Here is a 20,189-nt window from a genome sequence, read left to right as displayed (position 1 = left end):
AAAGAAATTATAAGAGTAGTGTATTATTTTGATTGACAAGTGTAATTTTTTTTCTAGCCTTCTGGTTGGGAAATCTACTTGTGTCTTAACAAATTGCTCAAAATCTAAGTAAGTGTGAGAGTGCTGTTTACATTAAACACAAAAAAAATCTTATATTAATAAGCACATGCTCATTACCAGAAAAAACTATGTCAGAATACATGGAGAGGTAAGAGTGCTTGGAGTCCTTCTGTATGTGTAAAAATTTACTTGCTTCCTTTTACAGAGGACTTAAGGACCTGGAATTAGACACGCCTTCCATTGAGAAACGCTTTGCCTATAGTTTCCTTCAGCAGCTTATAAGATATGTGGATGAAGCCCATCAGTACATTTTGGAGTTTGGTATGGTACCCTTTGCACATTTTTTAAAACAATTATTAGCTAAGATTTCTGATGTTATAAAAACAACCAGAATTTTTTTTTAAAGATTGGTACATTTCTGGAGTTGTTTTCCCTTTAATTTCCCATAGTTGATGAAGGTCATGAATTTTGGAGTTGTGAAACTGCCATTCATTCCAATTTCCCATATTCATTCATCAGATTAAAAATTTTCAGCAAAAATTTATGACTTTCATTCTATGAAAAATAAAACTAGCTACTTCCTTGCATTTATGCACAAAATTATAATCTCTCAGATGTGCACAATAGTAGTTTCGCATGTAATCCCTTTTTCACATGTAATCCCTTTTTCAGAGAGCAAATAAAACCAGTCATTTGTACCATTCTGAAATTTTCTCTCAAAAAGGGACTAGAGAAACATATTCAACAAACTCCTGCAATGGGAATGTTCTTTCACAAATATCCAGCACATGTTTTGTGAACAGCACTATGAAGGATTTATCTGCTTTTGGTGAAGATAAAAAATATGAAAGTTTGGTGACCCAAGCCGACTTCTTACATGAGCAGTAAAAGCCAAAAACACCTGGCCAGATGCTGCTTCTGTTGTGACCATTTTTGTTGCAATGGTATATAACATATGCTGTGCCTCATAGTCATAAATGCTATAAATGACGGTAACAGGGACTTCAGGGAGATTGGTTTTTAGGTGAGCATTGATTTATTCAATCTAGTTTTAATGTGGAAATTTGGCAAATTTAGGCGTTATTATATGCCATGGTTACTTGCAGTAGCGAAAGTCTGGTCTTGATAACTCACCAGGCTGCTTCTGCTGCTAATGCTTGATCACCATGGCTTCATCATTCTCAATTACATAAATTTGGGATAACTGCAAGAATGATAATGATTAGATACTGAAACACTAGAAACATTGGTGGAACAAATACCGTTTGAGTCCCTCAATAGATTAATGGAAAGAAGACATTAAATAAATGAGAAATAGTTTGGGAGCTATAAGACATTTTATTTTGAAAGAGATTTTGTTTTTTATGGTAAGGGAGGAGAGAAGCAATTTAAAATTTAGTTGGATAGATCTAACCATTAATTTTGTTCTTTAGTACCAAGTTCATGAATAAGGAATGAGAATTCATTAATTCCATTTCTCCTCGGAACAACTGGAGAAAGGTGTTTTATTAGAATCTGAGTTCATGTTTTGAAATCGCCACCTGTAACAGGAAAAGATAAACACAGCACCAGATTTTTATCTCACAAAAACATCCATATCTCTTTGTACTATGAGATGCCTACACTTTTATGAAGATTTGGGCAGTTATTCTTTATACATTTTATTTGCTGTTACTTTTCCTCTAATGAGGTAGTCATAAAATGCCACTTTAGCTAGTGCCTATACTGTTTGAGGTACCTTAAATCTACATCTAAAGATGACCAATATTATTTGTTTATAGTGTACACTTCCTAAGAAAAATGCAGAGTAGACTTTAATTAGGATACGTGACAAGGAACTTATTTTTCTTCTCTCTGCAGATGGTGGCAGCAGAGGCAAAGGAGAGCAATTCCCATATGAACAAGAAATCAAGTTTTTTGCCAAAGTACAGTATATTTTTGCTTATTCTTTGTCAACATAGTGATTAACAGAAGTGAGAACATATTTTTTAGTGACTGTTATTGTTATAGTGGTGTTTTTCTGTGTTAAATTCATTCTTTTATTAATTAAAAACAGCAGTAATAAAAATAGCTTGAAAACAATGTGGGTTGAAGTATAGATGTGGGACGATTACAAGACTATATTTTTTATTCTCATTATTTCCTGCTCCATGATATGCAGCTACTCATATGATGTTATTCAGAAGCTCCCTACATTTTCTGTTTTCTGGATTAGTCTAATTTTGAAGATTTTTCTCTTTTACAATCTTCAGGTGGGTTAATATGAGCAATAGCTATTGGAATTAACATGGCTGTGTAGCTCTCAGTGCCATGGTAGTTATTTCTCTTGTTTTGAAACTGTGCTGTTGGCTCCATCATGGAGTCACACAATGGCTGAGGTTGGAAGGACCCTTTGCTTAGCACTTCCAGAGAGCCATGTCCAGACATCTTTTGAATATGTCCAAGGGTAGAGACTCCACAGTCTCTCTACTCAACCTGTGCCAGTGCTCAGTCAGCCTGACAGTAAAAATGTGTTTCCTGATGATCTGAGAGAACCTACTGTGTTCTCTTGTACTAGGGAGCTCAGAACCAGATACAGCACTTCAGATGTCCTCTCACCAGAGCTGAGTAGAGTGGAAGAACCCCCTCCCTGGACCTTCCGACAAGCACTCTATCTAGTTCAATCCATGCTGCTGTTGGCTGCCTTTGCAATAAGATTGCATTGTTGGCTCATGGCCTGTTTGCTGTCCACTGAGGATCCCCTGGTCCTTCTTTGAAAAACTGCTTTTCAGCTGATTAGCCCTCACAGTGTCCTGGTAACTGGACTTATTTCTCCCCAGGTGCAGGACTTCGCACTTTTCCCTTCCTTTTCCTCCTGACAGCCATGAAATTCCTCTCAGCACAATTCTCCTTTTTCTGTCACGAGTTTACACATTGTAAACCAAGAAAATCTTCTGTTGCCTTTCACACATAAAATCTTGTATGATATTTGCATATTCAAAATGCCTTTTGAATTCGTTAATGGGTAAGAAAAAGTGACTGCTTGCAGTATTTTCTAACTCTGGTGTCCTTTGCAGTAAGTTGTTATTTCAATGCCTTAGAGTACTTCCATGTGGTATTATTTGTCAAGCTGAATGACTCAGAAGCTAGCATCCCACTCTCTTGCGACCATGCTCCAAAAAGGAATCAATTCCATATTTTCTTTTCGGCCATTTATTTTGGATCAGCTGCTGTCTGACACCTGTAGTGGGCACTGAGTAATAATCACCAGAGAAAGTAAACCAAAAAACTTCTGTGGCAGCACAAGCACTTATTAAGTGATGTTGTTTTGAAAAATCTAGAAATAAGTGCTGTTAGCATGCTGACAGTTGTAGGTGAATTTTTTTAAACCTACATTAAAAGGACCAAAAAGCAATAGTTGTATTTGGTTATGTGGTATAGGAAAAATCTTAAATTGTGAGGTAAAATTAAATTATACTTTCTGCCTTGTACTCCTCCTAAAAAACCCCACAGATAAGTCCCAGTGATAATGTAATTTTTTTTCTGCTGCCTTACTTGATGACATATTAAGTGCCTTGAATATTAAATAAATTCAGAGGAATAACTATTAAAGAAAAAATCCAAACACACAAGTTTTAAGACAGAAAACATGTTTGAAATCTCCTGTCTTTAGTTGTGACCTACAAAGTATAATACAGAACATAGTAAAGAAGGTCCTGAGATAACCACTCTTTCTGATATAATTTCAGGTTGTGCTCCCTTTGATTGATCAGTATTTTAAAAATCATCGCCTGTATTTCTTATCTTCAGCCAGTAGGCCTCTCAGCAGTGGAGGCCATGCCTCTAATAAAGAAAAAGAAATGGTGACAAGGTAAAGCTTAAAATAATATTCATGTCTATGCATATGTGTGTTGGTCTTTAAAGAGCAGCAGTTGATTGTGGGCAAGTGAGAAGTGGGAGGCACAGAGATATTTTTATGTACACACAAATTAAGCATTTTTCACTTTCTTTTCCCATTAGGAAAATTCATTGTATAAAATGGAGAGGAGTACAGAGTTATTATATGCTGTTTAAAAGGTGATGATTTTAGCATGCAGGGAACTTCAATTTATCCTTATATTCAACAGCAAAACACTTGCACAGTCTGTGGCACAGGCTATACAATTATGTATCAGTTTTCTGATATTTTTAACTGTTAGAAATAGGTATATACTGAAATCATTATTCCTGCAAAATTTTATGTTAGATTTATAAGCCAAACTTATTTGTAGCCAAGTTTCAATAAGAATGATTATTAATGTCCATTGTAAAAATAAGGGAGTTACATTATTTCTGCTCTATAGTTTTATAAATAGTAACGAGAAGTGCCATCACAGAAATACTTGATTCTTTCTTTGAAGTTACTCTTTTTTTAAGACCATCTCTCTAAGATATTTTAATTTAATTTAACTTCTGATTGAATTGAAACCCATATTTCCCATTTAGTAAGGCGGATTACAAGCTTCACACAGGATCTCTTGAGTACCTATAACGTGGGCATGTATGATGGCTGCCATCTTGGCTGTTCTTGGGCATGAACCATGCAATATTAATTGCTGCATTTTGAGGCTGACAGCCAGTTGGTGGTCATTCAGACATGCAGGGCTTGCAAGATTGTGTGAATGCTGAGTGAAGTTTTTATCACAATATTAAGCTCAAGTAAGTAATGGCTGTATTGACTTTGCATCATCTCATGGACTAGTCTGAACTGGCAACTTATCTGAATGCTGTTCTTCAAGGGATTTAAAAACTGTATCAAAATGCATGCATATAAATAATTTTCCAATCTTATGAGCTGCTAATTTTATGTCTGTAATGTCCTGGATAATGGTATTTTTACAGATGTTAAGTCATGCCAATAAACTCCCTACTTCTGGAAAATGTCAGCTATATCAGCATACCTGCTGCATAGAGATCCAGGATTTATGCACATATGCTCTGCAGCTATGTGAGATTCCAGAACTTACAGTCCTGCAAAAAGATCAGAACTGCTGCCATATTTGATTGGGTTATGTGCCATCCAGATGTGTCAGCCAAGGAGAAGAAAATAAATGCAGGGAAATCTTGGATGAGTAATAGCTAATTCCATTGAGTGCACCTCCTACACAGAATTTGTTTTAAGCTAAGGGCAGTTCCTGGCTGCTTTCCTTCTCCACTGAAGATAAACTTGCATTCATTAAGCTGGGGAAGAGTATAATTTTGAATATTGATAATGCAGTGAAAGTCTTAGTATATGCAGCAACCATTCCATATTCAGAAAATACAGTAAATCCACATCTATTTTGCTGACAAATATGGGTCAGGCTTCTGCCTGTAATGTGCTGGCGTTATATCCTGTTGTATTTGTAACCAACTTCTTCATGATTGGATTTTTTGAATTTTTCTTCCAGTAGACCATGTTACAAGTTCTTGAACTACTGTAGTTGTATGAAATTGATTCTGGATATCAATCTAGGTATTGGAAATTTGGACTTATTTATTTGCTTATTTATTTGACCTCAACAAAAGACACTTTGGATAATAGTTTCAGTCTCACTTTGTGAAAGCATAGCATCTGCTGAATGGTACAGTCACTTGAGTACCATTTGTCTGTCAGAACATAAGGTAGAATGGTGAGCTATTTGTCTTTTCCAGAATGGACACAAAATCTATATGATGCTAACATTCTTCTCTACATCTTTTCCTGTTGGACTTGGTGATCCAAGATCCTCATAAAAGAATATATAGTCTATGTCTGCATCGTGCAATCAAAAGTGAACCGAGATCCTCGAACATGCACCAAGCAGGCTCATTTCTAAAACAGAGCAGTTACTGTTGCTCGAGTGGATCACTGTGCATTGGCTAATTAGCTGGATTCAATCCCACATTAACCTGGCTGTTGTGATTCTGGACATAAATGTTTCCATTTGACACCGTGCTCTTGTCTGTCAATGGAACAACATGTTCAGATCTCATTCATAGGCTGTGCAGACATGCTTATTGTATCTTTTGCTTTTAAATCAGAGGCTAATAAATAGCCAGTATGCCTATTAATTATGTAGCTTAATAAAATGACATGATATTGTTCATGTCATTTATAGCAGATGAAAGGGCTTGCAGCATAAAATAATACCACAAAAATGGACGTTCATGGTGAAAATTCTCATACCAAACCAGATCTTGAAGATTGATATAATTCCAACTTCAATCGGGAGCCCAGGTCAATTTGGGTAGGGTAGTTTGCTCCTGCTTCTATGAATTAACAGAAAATTTCACTCTTCTTTTTTCTCAATGGAGTGCTGCTTATCAGCACAGGAAGTAGTTCAAACATGTAAAACAAAATCATTGATCATATTGTTTAAAACCATGTAAGCGGTAATATTAAAAAAAAAAAAACTTATTTGAAGAAAAATTCTTGCTGCGTTCAAGTTTACAAGATCCTAATTGAATTAGTTAAACATTTGCCATCACACACCTCACTTAATTTGATTCCCTTGCCTTGTGTTTTCAAATTGTTAGTGGTATCCTGTGCAGCACAATGACCACATTTTACTTTTTAAAGCTTTGATGGTTATTTCCTTGTGGGTTATTGTATAGAACGCTTTTATATTAATTAGCTTTGCTTTTAATTTTTTGTTTGTTTTTTTTTTAATTATAATATGTGCTTATTTAACCATGTTTGTTAAGGATATGCACTTGAAAATTCTTTCTTTAGTATTCTGTCCCACATTCTGCTCAGACAATTGATTCTTTCTGCGTGACATCATGTTGCTTTTCCTGCTCATATATCAGCTGTTATTTTTCTTTCTTTCCCCCCCTTCCTCCCTTATTTTTTTTTCCTTTTCCCTTCTCTTCTCTTTTATTTTTCTTTTGTCTTCAGCCTGTTCTGCAAACTTGGAGTTCTTGTCAGGCATAGGATTTCACTGTTTGGTAAGGAGACCCTTGACAAATACTAGCATGGCCATCACTTGGTTTTCTTTGCCATTTTTGCATTGTGTTAAGTGCTGCTTTGTTGCATGCTGCATGGCTGAAATGCATGGTCTACACAGACCACCAATTGTTTAGACTGGTAGATCAAAGACTATTTTAGATGGAATAAAAAGCTTTTGTAGTTTTCAGTTTGGCGGGGGGTGATTGGGGCTTTTTAGTTTTCTGTGTGTCTTAACTAATATTTGGGTTTCATTATCATATCAAAGAATTTTGATGAGTAAATTAATATTACTGATTTGTAATGTTGTTCTGAATAATTTGGGAAGAACATTTGACAATCAGAACTGCACATTTGTATTGGAAAGCCATTAAGGAAAATTAGAAGTGGGCTGAAGTGCTTAGTTATGTTCTGTGGAATTCTTGAATATTCTCAGATGTGCTTGACTCCACATACGCATGTGTACCCTCTTTCTGGTATTATGTGACCTTGGCAGGAGCTTGGTGTTTGTCTTATGCCATGTGAAAATCACTGAATTGAAGTCAATCTGAAGTCTGTATCAAGTGTATACATTATATGCAATGTATGGCACATTTTCTTTGCAATTTTCTCTTATGCCATGGTGCTAGGAGAGCTGGAATAGTACATCCTATGCATACATGGCTTCAATGATGGATGCAGTGCAAACTAAAGCATCCATGAACCTACCTAATTGGGTAATTATCTAGAATTAGAATTTGATTATGTTAACATGCACCTAACTCAATTCCGGCATATTTCATTCAATTTGAAGGGAAAGAACTCACTTGCTGCAGCAGTGTGGTGTTTAAAAATTTTACAGACCATTATGAAAACTATTAAACTAAGAAGAAATATTGGAAGGGTTTTGGCATAATCTCTTCTGAACATTTTGGGAGGAGCTGAGTGGATTTGCTTATAAAGCCAAAAGATGATAGGAAGAATGGAGTTTTTTCTGCAGCTGTGTGGCATTGTTGCAGCTTTTTCTGGAGGGTGGAATATGTCATAAACCTACACATAAGCTCTGATTTATACCCTAGGTTGTTTCTTCAAAGAATGAACTAGCTCAGGCGTACTATTAAAATTTTTGAAATCTTTTTTGTTATTTGTGCATTTGATTTTCAGATTTTTTTTTTCTAAAATGTGTCATGGTTGAAATTAAAAACCTAAGTCAATATAGCTTTCTTCAGTACTAAAGAAAATATCTTTTCTATTCCACTTCTCAGCTTGCTTATTTCTTGTAGTTTGGCTGGGTTCAAGTGCTAGGAGATAAGTCAGATAGGATCAGCTGATTATTTGTGATAGCTACAGGTTTTTTTTGACTGTTTTCCTAGACTACTATAACTAACAGATTACAAAATCTTTATGCCAACACAGTAGTTTTGGCATGAATTGTGACAAGGTCGTTGTGAGACTTATGGAGCATGATTGGGTTGTTTACTATGGACTTAATAACTCAAGTCAAAGTCACCTTATAGTGTACCTTCCCCTGCAAGTGAATTGCATGATGTGAGAAAATCTGATTAAAAGAGCTGCACTTATTCCAGCAAAGACAGAGACTGTGCAGAAGAGGAGAAAGTGCTCATAACTGAGCACACCTGGGGCCTAGAAAATTATTTGTACATTTTGAAGGCATCTTCTGTGAGCAGGTGTTGCTCAATAATAACTTTTATGGATAGTGTGGAGTTTGCTATAACAAATATCTAAATTCTATATAGTTTTGCTGTATAGGTACTTTATATTACTGTGAATATGAATGGTACTTCTGAATATAGAGCTGCATTTCTGAAAATCATTAGTGAAAGTCATGTAGCTTAAGATGTATAAAGTAGTTTGTTAAAAGGGGAAATTAAGCATGTCTTACAGAGTGAACTTAGTCACATTTGATATCTGAGAGTGTCACTAAGATTATGGAATTATCATTCAACATAGAATCATTATTTGTTTACAATGTGAAAGTAGATTTTGACTACAATAATTTACAGTTTGAGAGCTGTGGCTGTACATGAGGAAGACTGTATTGATTTATTTTCATTAGTATTAGTGGGTAGATATGGAAAGATTTTGGTGAATAATTTTGGTGAATTGAGCATATTAATTTATATTTTCTCAAATTTAAGTAGCTTGATTGTTTAAATTTCTAGTAAGCCATTCTATTCTGGAGCAAGTTCCTGAGAATTTGTGGCTGCCCCGTCCCTGGAAGTGTTCAGGCTGGGTTGGATGGGGCTTTGAGCAAGCCTTGTCTAGTAGTAGGTGTCCCTGCCCACAGCAGGAGGTTGGACCTAGATGATCTTTAAGGTCCCTTCCAACCCAGGCCATTCCATGATTCTGTGATGGTCTAACACACAGTCTGGTATACCTTGAGCCCTTCCCTCCATACCTGCTGTCATTAGCACAGTCCTGCACTCTCTTCATCAGCACGGGCATTCCTATCATCAGAGCATCAAAATAAAGAAAAAATTTGATCTGACAAAATACCTTAGTCTTTTGGGGTGATTTTTGGTAGAATTTTTTGGGTCGCCTCAGCTTTCTTATCTGCTTGCTGTACCATTGCATGATCACATGTGCCAGTGAAAAAAAGGTGAGGCTGCCTGGCTGAGGCAGCTGTGGAAGTTGTGGTCCAGGTTTTTTTAATCTGCTGTGGATGAACACCGTAACACTATTTCCTAATTTTGGTAGCATAGAACAACTTTCTCAGTGCTGCAACGAACCTCCCACACCTTCCTTGCACTTTATCTTTTACAATATCTAGTTCACTGAAGCAATTACTAATTTTACTTGAATGTTTGCTTGTATTTTTAAGAAATAATCACCAGTGAGAAAATACAGTATACTGTAGCACTGTAGGCAGATAGAAGTATTTTCAGAAATCTTTCTTAAACATTCGATTTGTTTCTACTTTTTGTTTTAAGAAAATTTAAAGAAAAGCAAGAAAAGACAGTTTTATTTTTGCATAATTTAATTTTAAAAAGTAAATTTTAAAATAGGCTCAAATGTGGTTCAAATTTGTGTAGTATACATCTGTTCTGGATTTAAAAAGTGATCTTAGAGGAAAGAGGCTTGTACATGGCAGCATTTTGGGATGTACATATGTATAGAATGCTTCTTGTATGTAAGTCCTCTTTTACATACCTAAATGGGAAAAATAATTACAGAATATGTGTATTATGTCAGGGACTCTTATTTATGTGGACCCAATGAAGCTATAAATAACTGCAGACTATGGGGAACACCAGGGCATGAACTTTTTTAATGACATTTTTTATAAGTGTTCTCTTCCTGCAATAGCAAGGAAGTTGCAATAGCAACTTTGGAAAGTTAACAGCTTTTATGTTACTGAGAGGGGGAAGATAAATAATCACATATACTTGAATTAATTAAAGCAAAACTTAGAGAAATCAAATGGAAACCAGAAAATACACTGCAGCTCTAATTAACCCCACATTTAAGTGCTTCCATCTTGACTGCCTCAGCTATTTTATGAGATGCTTTCCTGCCTCTAGTTACTGCGTTTGTGTAAACAAGGCTAAGACAAAAAACTGCATGTTCTTTAACATGAAATGATGCAGAAGTTCAGTTGATCTTCTGCTATGTCATTTATTCTTTCATTAAATCCAGGGGTACAGTTAGCAGTGTGTCAATAAGTTATACACTATGCTGAGCTTAATTGGTGGATAATTTTCCTCCCTCTCTAGGAAACGATGCAACATCAATAGTCAACTGTCTTCACATACTGGGACAGACCTTGGATGCAAGGTAACACTGATTATATTTTCTAAAGTAAAAGGAAAATCACTGAAGAAAGTAATGTGCATTACATTTGGGCTACCTGTGTAAGGTGATAGAATTTCAACACTTGAGAAGTTAGAGTGCTGAGAAGAATTCCCATTGCAAAACAAGTCAATCACTAGGATTTGACAGGACAGTATTTGTAGGTTACACTTTAAATTTCATTATGGATAAGTGGTGTCCAGAAACTTCTGACTGTTGTTTTATGTGGTTTTAATCATGTGACTTTCTCAGAACCAAAATAAAGTTAGAAATATTTTATTATTTTCCTTACCCTGTTTAATCAAAAAATTCAGGAGTTAAATGCACAGTAAATCTGTCTCATAGAGTGTCTTCTTTGCAAATTAATTCACATTCTAAATTGAAACAAACCCAAACCCTTTGCCTGAATTCAGTGCTACTTTTATCTTAAATTGAGCTGCTTGAGCTGTTATTGTGAGGTTTGTGGATGAGACAACATTGATATATTGGAGAGTAATGTGTTGCTTTTCATTTGTTGTAAAGTCAGCCATCTGTGCTGAGAGTTGATTTTTAGATTTTTGCATTTTTGAACAAAATATGATAGCTTAAACTGCCTCCATGGAAATTTTAAGGTAATTTTTTTCGCTTTGCATGAAGTCTCAAAACAATTGTCTATATTACGTGCATATAGATGTGCATATCTTTGCAGTTGCTTTTATGGAAAAGTTTTATATTCCATTTGCTAGGGGGTAGAGTCATGATCACGGCCATTAATATGGCTCAGCTCTTGCATGGTATGCCTTTAGTTTGCAATGTCTTAGGTTTTTTGTCTTAAATTGTCTTTGGTCCATGCAATCACACAGACAGAATACAGACACAAGTGAAGGTCACTAATTCAGCTCTTAGTAGAGATGTGAAAATAGCTCCAGATCGAGATGAAGGAATTAATGGAGGCAGCACAGAAGTTTGAAGATAGTGCTCTTGAAACTGTATATATCCACTCTTTAAAGTAAACAATCGGACTAAAAGAACTGGACGGATACTGAATTTACAAAAGAGCATCACCTCAATTTATTTCACACATGCCTAAACAGATACTTTCTTTAAACAAATTGAGCTAGTTAAATCATCTAAGGTAATAATTCTCCTGGTTTGCATCTTCATATTGTTGATTATGGTGCTATAGTTACATAATAAATGCATTTATTGATTTATTGATTTGGTTTTTACAGATGTGGTTGTTTTTACTCATGCCTTTCTCATGCCATTGTTCTGGAGATAGAAATGTAACTGCTTTAATTAGGAAGATTTTCTAACTTCTATCTTGAGATGATTCTTTTCTTTCTAGAGTCAGAAATCACAGGCTTAATAGTTCTTGTTTTTGTTATGTAGTTTTTGGGTTTTTTCCTCTCTGAAGGCAAATGAATCACTTTATAAATCCTGAAGGACCATTTGCTTGGCAGGAAAACAGATAAAGTATCCTTGTGTTCTGCAGGATACCTCTGAAACTTGTTTTCAGTCAGTTATTCTGCTCTGAGGAGATTTTACAATGTTAAAAGATGAAATATTTTTCTTCGGATCTCAGTTATCTATTTCATATAATCCAAGACTAAGCTTTCTTCCATGCTTGTATAACGTAATATTCCTTTTCATTCTTTTTGCATTATATAAACAGGACTGTGATGAAAACTGGTCTGGAATCTGTTAGGATGGCATTGAGAGCATTTTTGGACAATGCTGCTGAGGATCTGGAGAAAACGATGGAAAATCTTAAGCAAGGCCAGTTTACACACAGCAGAAACCAGCCAAAAGGAGTTACACAAATCATTAATTATACCACTGTTGCTCTCCTGCCAGTGCTATCTTCATTATTTGAGCATATTGGACAGCACCAGTTTGGGGAAGATTTGATATGTCTGTATCATATTATCATATATATATATATGTAGAAGGTCCATGCCATTAAGATATCTGTAGTGTCATGCAATAAGCATTACTAAACTCTCAATTCTATTAAAGAAGGACAAATCCTATGTCATTTTGACAAAATTTTTATTGATTTAGTCAAACATTTGCAGCAATTGACCAAAAACAGTCTGCAGTTTTTAGTGGACTCTGAATAAATATTGAAGCAGATGTGTCCACAATTGCAAAGTCAGAAGGATCGATTTTGTTTATAACTTTATCATATATTTACTGTGACTTTCTTCATGTGTGAGAATTCACTTTGTGTAAGTTACTTTGTCTTTACTTGTCTATAAATAAGGTTATACTACAAGAATGGTAATTCACCATCATCCATGCACCTCAGTTTCAGTTAGAGGGGAATCTTCAGTTAGAGGTCCTTAAATTCTGAGAATTTAAGAGGAAAGGGAGAAGTGGAAGGAGCTCCTGAAGAATTCAGACACCAGAGAAGGGAGTGTATGTGAAAATCTGGATATTGGATTTCTGTAAAGGTTCTGATTGTAGTGGATCCAGTGGTCCTTTATTTTCCCAAACCCAAAATTTTGCAGCCAAAATTTTGCAGACTTTGCGGCCTGCACAGAAAACTTGAATTTTATATATTTTAGGAACTCACAGAGATGTTACTGTCCAGATGGCACTAAAGGAGGAAATCCTACCCTGCATAGCTAATTCTGTGACTCAGTTATGAAAATCCATGAGAAGGACTTGGAGGAAAAGAATAATGAGTTACATTTTTTCTCTTTTTAGAATCTGTAAAAAGTGTTAATTAAAGTAGCCTTAAAAGAGCTCTTCAAAAATTTGGAGTTGTATTGATGGATTTGAAAGTCATGAGATGTAAACATCCACTTTTTTCATTAAACTATTTCTGTAAAATTCCAGAGATTTTGATGGTATCCAGAAAAAGTAATTTTTTCATCATAAACCACTTTTTCAGGCATGAACATTTTCATGCCTTGTATAATTTTTGGACTCTGGTATCCCATGTTTTGGAACTTAATATTTAGCTTTGAATCCTTTATCACTCAGGGTGGTGTTCTTAATCAGCTATTCTACATACATCACACCAGTGTAAACCATCGAATTTAGAATTCATGAACTAAGAAAGAAGAATTATTTAAAATTGGCCCTATTTATTTTGTCTAGAGTGTAGTGGAAAGACTAATTTTTCATAAACACAACTTCTCTTTACGTTTTGTTAAGAGTAAGATTTATCTTATTTGTACAAGCATCTTGACCTGGTGCTTGTACCTGAGAGTACTGGTTAGAGTATACTCCATGTGTGGGTCATGTACAAAGATGGGTCAGTCTACCTGAGGTTCATAATTACGATGTAAAAACACTGAACTCTGAGATGATCTGAACTCAAATCACAGTACAGTAAATGGCTGGGCCTGTAGCTTGGATACAAGGTCTTGTAGGCTCTCCCAGCCCATGCAGTCTTACCCTGTTCTACTCATAATATTTCATTAATTGCATGTTGAGGGATGAAATTAGCACTGTAGGAGAGACTACAAAAGATATCTGTTGTTAAACTGTTACTGCAGAGTGCATTATAAAAGCATTTTTTCAAATAGTTTTTAAGGTTACTCTTACAGTTTTATGACTGAATTACTTGATAATTTTAAAACATCTTTTGATGAAGTATTCATATGGAATAAAGAATTATTTATTGTTTTTAATCCTTTGTAAGTTTAAAGTGTAAATTAAGTACATGCTATTATGTGCTATTAGTGCCTAAATGAAAAAAAAAATTATAAACTGTTATTAAAATAATTAAATATCTGTTTAACAGGATTGCCTTTATTTTGCACAGTGGTATTCTGTTTGTAAAGGTGTCATGTGTGAACAGTTGGTATGCCATTAATTTAATAAAATTAATGTACTAGTGGAATAGGTTTACTATTTTAGGTATTAACATGATATTTAAGTAAATGGAAATTTTGAGTAAAAAGTATAGCACTTGGACATCCAAAGACTTTGTATTTAGTGGGTAATTTCTGTGGATTGCCTTTGTTAGCTTAATATTTTTAATTCCTTTATTATCTGATGTAATTTATTTTAATTCTTTGGGAATGTATTGCAAAGAAAAATCTCTTTGTAAATATAGTTTTTTCTTCCCTTTAGTGGAAGATGTTCAGGTATCTTGTTACAGAATATTGGCCAGTTTATATGCTCTGGGAACGAGCAAGAGTATCTATGTTGAGAGGTAAGAAGGAAAATAGTTATTCTGTGTTTAATATTTGCCTTCATATTTAGCATCATGAATTTTCAGTTCAGAAATTAATATAGAAGGGTATTATTGGAAAGATATCTTGAAAGAAAATATAGATGTGCTAAGATGTTAAGTGGAATGCAGATGCATTTACTATAATATGTTTGAAATATTGTATTATATGTTTTTCAAAATACTTTTCCTAATTAAAATAAAAATTAAAAATAAAATTATCTGACTTTATAATGAACAGCACTATATTTGAGGGTTAACTAAGGTATTCTAAAATTATATCATTCAGCTCAGGAGTTGTTATATTCTTCCTGCTGTGATGTTTAATTGTGATGTATATTTTTTTCTCATTACCCTAAATTTAATTTTGTCACTTGTAAAGCACTATTTGTTTTCTAGCTGTTACCCAGGTAAATGAGGCATTGCAATTGCTGTTTTATACATCTCTGTATCTGCTAACCCCCTTCCAAGTTACATTTGGTATTTGTAAGCCATGTTTGGTCATAAAATAGAGATTCTAGAGAACCTAGAAAAATTCAGATTTAAAACGGAAGAGTTGCACTGCAATGACTAACACTGTTCTGAAGGCAGATAAACAGAATGCATCATTTCAGATATCGGCAGCAGTAGTCTAGGAAGTTCAGTGTCTAGGAAGTGACACTCTTGAGCAGATCAACCTGTACATAACTCCAGAGCACCCCCATGACATACCCTTGCTTACTTGGTGGTGGTATCACAGGCAACAGTATGAAAAATCATTGGGACCAAAATTTAAGTCAAGAAACCCCCCAAATCTGTGGAAAATCAGGTCTCCTTGATTTCATTAAGGACATAAAATTAATTTATTTTGCTGTTTGGTAAATAAAAGATATAGGATTTCTCTTGAAGACAAAATATATCAGTGTAACTGTATGATTGTCTGCCACCAAAATCATAAAGCACATGCTGTTCTCAGGTTTATGTGATGGATATATGTTTTGCTTAAAGAAAAGGGGGAAAAAAAGAAGGAGAAAACAGTATGAGTGATAATGGGAATGAAGTTAGATTTAACAAAATAAAGTTTAATGAGTTAGATCTAGAAAGAATAAAATCTCCAAGGCCAAGATAAACTATAGGCCAAGGATGAACCTTGTTAAATCACAAGACCAGTTTTGAGGTATTTTATTCCTTTTAAGTTGAAACTTTGAACTCCTGAGTTCAAATTCTCTCGAATTTCTGTCACATGTGTGATTTGGTCTCAGCTAGGGATTTCTCACCTTTCTAAATTCTGCTGTGATCAATTAAATGGAAAATTAGAAAGACTATTATAGCTGTCATGTGAAGAACCCAAGTGAAGTGGCAGGGAGGGCATCACTTACTTCTTCCTAGAAACAGGCTTTTTAAAATTTTGACACACAAAGAATTTTGATTATCAAATAAATGTCATATAGTTGAAGATATTAAAGCAATGGCTTTGTGATAAAATTTCAGAGCTCTTGATCATTAGAAACAATTTTCCACTAACTGAAGAACTAGACTTTCATACTAGACTAAGCATAAAAGTGATTATCATTATTTCTCAGAATAGTGAAATATCACTTAGATAAAATGATAGCTGATTTTGTTCTCTTGGTCTATCCAGTAGCTTTTTCTTAATAGTAGGGATTATACAGTCAGTGAAGTTGACAGGAAAGTAAGAGAACAGGAGGCATTTTTATAATTACTTTGGTTTCCCCTGCATGTTTTTCATTTTCTATGAGCTGTGTAGGCCACCTTTGAGATTTTATGTCTTTACATATCATTCATATATTAGCAGGGGGTTGCTAGACTTCTTTTCCAATTACAAGTTGTTGTGTTGATGATCCCAGTAATGTGGCTTCTCTTTGAAATGCATTGATCTCAGAACAAAGCCCCAAGGTGTGGTCAGTCAGTACTTACCAGGTGACTCCACTGGTGGTCCTTTCCAACCTTACCCATTCTGTGGCTCTGTGATCAAAGATGTGTGTCACTAATGGCGTTTGTTAATTCACAGGCAACGATCAGCACTAGGAGAGTGCTTGGCTGCTTTCTCAGGGGCATTTCCAGTGGCTTTTTTGGAAACTCATTTGAACAAACATAATATCTACTCAATCTACAATACCAAGAATGCAAGAGATAGAGCAGGTATTTCCAGAAACTGATATCATGATTATGAAAACATGATTTCACTATAAATGCTGCTTGCCTTAAGATGTGTGATTTTGCATACATTTTATAATGCAAGAATTTTCTTGTAATTTCATGGATTAATTTATTTTCTAAATCTTTCTTTCTAAATCAATCTTCTAATCAATTTCTTTTCTCAATCTGGTAAAACTGATCATTATATGTTCCTAATGCTACTGATATGTTAATTTTGAGATACCATTCTCAAAATGCCACTTTGGAATTTAGTTAATGAAGAGACTGCACATTTTTAGTACCTCAGATATTCTATATTTGATCATAAAATTAAGCAATCTTGTCAGGAGCTTTGGTTCCTCAGTTTACATAAACAGTTTTGGGTCCCTAAAACATGCTTGCAACTGAAGGAAAATAGCTTTGCTGTATTAATTACATATTATGCCCATATAAATTAAAAAAATAGCAGACTAGTATGTAGATTGGTTGTAATTTTGTTAGACATAAAGGGCAGTACAGATGTTTTACAGTGACATTATGTATGTTTACTTTACATGTATCTTTTTTTTCCATTCTTGATGTTTCTTATGCTGCAACATGATTGTTGAATAAGGTCACATGCACAAACTGTTCCTGAAATAAATAGAAGTTGCAGTAGAACTTCACCAGCTCTGCATATATGCTGATTCTATATCATATTACAGATACTCAAAGATGACAGTGTATGTTTGTGTAAGATGTCAGTTTATAACTGCAATAATTTTATAACTTCACCTTTATTTTTTAAAAAAGGGAGCATAACTGATTTTTTCTCCAAGGAGCTCTAGTATCCAAACTTTAAAATATCAAAAATTATGCATACTTACTATATACATATACAGTCCACTCTACTGTCATGACTTTTAACAGAAATTTGAATGTTTTGTCCAAAATTGCATAATCTTTAAGGAGACTATGTGATGTCAGTGTAAAATATATTTGCTCTAAATAGAATATACTGCTTGGCAAAAAAGACAACAAGGAGTTGTGGGATGCTGGTAGAGACACTTGTATTCACAAGTTGCAGGCTAAAGTTTTGCTCTGTAGATACCTGTGTATGTCATGGTATTTGTCTGTTAGTATGTTAAACATTCAGGAGCTACAGATTGTGCTTGCAGAGATTTTTTTGTAGATGAAAGAAACTGCCTCAAAAATCAAGGTAACTGCAGTGCCTTTTCAGAGGAAGGAACTAAAAATTCAAATGAATTCAAAAGTAAACATTTACAATCACATATTCATCTCTAGAATCAGTTTCTCAATCTGCTCAATTTGTTAGGATAGGCAATGGTTTCTGTTTGTTCTATTAGAATTCCAGGTCTCATCTGATGTATTGTTGAGAGATATTTCATTGTATCAATTTGTTTTCTCAACAGCAAAACTTACACTGGAAGGAATTTTGAAATTCAAGGTTTATTTTGTATATAGAAAATTGCATCTGATTTCTATGAATTCGTTCCACAATATTTACATTGTTGAAGGTTTCATATAGAAATTTTAATTACAGAACTGTTCATATAAACAGTTTATTGCTCAACAGTATGAAAGGATGTGTTTTTTATCATTGTGTTTGGTATGTTTCCTTTGTATCACAAGGGTGCAAATGTAAACAGAGAAGAGAAGTTGTATTGAATAGCTGCTGAAGAGAATTGTTCTCCTGTTATGACCTAGTTTATTGACATTTGGTATTTTTTTTTCAATAGTTCTCAATTTGCCAACTAGTGTAGAAGAGGTTTGCCCAAATATTCCTTCCTTGATGAAGCTGATGGAAGAAATAGTGGAACTGGCCGAATCCGGTATTCGTTACACACAAATGCCACATATCATGGAAGTCATACTGCCCATGCTGTGTAGTTACATGTCACACTGGTGGGAGCATGGGCCAGAGAACAATCCTGACAAGGCTGAAATGTGTTGCACAGCCTTAACGTCGGAGCACATGAACACACTGTTGGGTAACATATTGAAAATCATCTATAACAACCTTGGTATTGATGAAGGAGCCTGGATGAAGAGATTAGCAGGTAAGAAGTGAAAATAAATTAATTAGCAAGCAAATGTGTGTGTATATTCAGAATGTATCTACACACACACAGACTCTGAATCACTCTGTATTTGCCCTGTGAAAGCTGGAATAGGAGAACACTCATATTTTTACATTTTTAAACAATACAGATCTGGATGAACCAGAAATACCAAGTATGAATGAAAAGCAGTGTAAGCAGTATGTTTTAAACTCTCTATAAGTAATATATGAAGTACATTAGAATATTTCTTTTTTCATACAGTATCTACATGTGCCTTTTGCAGTGTATTAAATTCAAGGACTATAGTAATTTAGCCCCATTTTCATTATATAGCAAATTTTCATTTACAGGCATTATACAGTTCCTTGCTATTCTGCATGAGTGCTGGATCCTTCAAACCTGGGTTTGAAGGCATGTATCTAATATATATTCATTATAATGAAATGTTGAAATTCTCATGTCATTTTAGTAATAGTTACATTGACTATCATCTTGTGAACAACTTGAAATTAATTTTAAAACACTTTAATTCCCAGTGTTGCAATCTCTGAGGGAAAGTCACTTCAGTTGTGTGGATTCAATTTTTCAATTAGACTTTCTTATGACTTTTCAGTATTTACTGTAGTAGTAATTTTATTCATGTCAGCATTCAGAATGCCTAGTGTTTTGAGAGTTAGTAATGTAATGCACTCTAAGAATAGGTAGTAACTGCCTAAAATTCTGTGTAATTTAATCAGTGTGTTTGGTACCAATGAGCCCAGTTGAAGTGCCAATTTACATAACTGTTGTTATGAGCAGATTTTCAAAAAGCTTGTATTAACAAGTCTGAAATGAATCAGTTGAATCACTCCCATTTGTGTCTACATACCAGACTTCTTAGTGTGCAGAAGAAATACAGGCAAGATGTTTCTGTGGGTTTTCAAATAACCAGGGCATGCTTTCCAGCTCCCCTTTGCTCAAGCAAGGTTCAAAGCAGGAGCTAGCAGCGGAGAAAAGTTCCGTCTACACTATGTAGCTATATTTGTGTCCATCCATACCATTAAAC

The 20,189-nt window shown here is 34.7% G+C and overlaps 1 protein-coding gene across 1 annotated transcript in view; it reads left to right on the top strand.

Annotated features, from left to right (window-relative positions):
- RYR2 (ryanodine receptor 2) overlaps positions 1-20,189 on the top strand; it is a 284,661-nt gene that overhangs the window by 191,902 nt on the left and 72,570 nt on the right. Inside the window, exons 59-67 of the mRNA XM_031058757.1 lie at positions 266-381; positions 1,921-1,985; positions 3,789-3,910; positions 6,938-6,987; positions 10,699-10,759; positions 12,429-12,667; positions 14,843-14,924; positions 16,954-17,084; positions 18,821-19,141. Coding sequence (XP_030914617.1) covers positions 266-381; positions 1,921-1,985; positions 3,789-3,910; positions 6,938-6,987; positions 10,699-10,759; positions 12,429-12,667; positions 14,843-14,924; positions 16,954-17,084; positions 18,821-19,141 — 1,187 coding nt within the window. The remainder of the gene's footprint in view (positions 1-265; positions 382-1,920; positions 1,986-3,788; positions 3,911-6,937; positions 6,988-10,698; positions 10,760-12,428; positions 12,668-14,842; positions 14,925-16,953; positions 17,085-18,820; positions 19,142-20,189) is intronic.

The sequence above is a fragment of the Geospiza fortis genome, unplaced genomic scaffold, assembly GCF_000277835.1.
Source record: "Geospiza fortis unplaced genomic scaffold, GeoFor_1.0 scaffold381, whole genome shotgun sequence".
NCBI classification, from domain to species: domain Eukaryota; kingdom Metazoa; phylum Chordata; class Aves; order Passeriformes; family Thraupidae; genus Geospiza; species Geospiza fortis.
The sequence above is the reverse complement of the archived record's forward strand: the minus strand, read 5'-3'. Positions and strand labels throughout refer to the sequence as shown.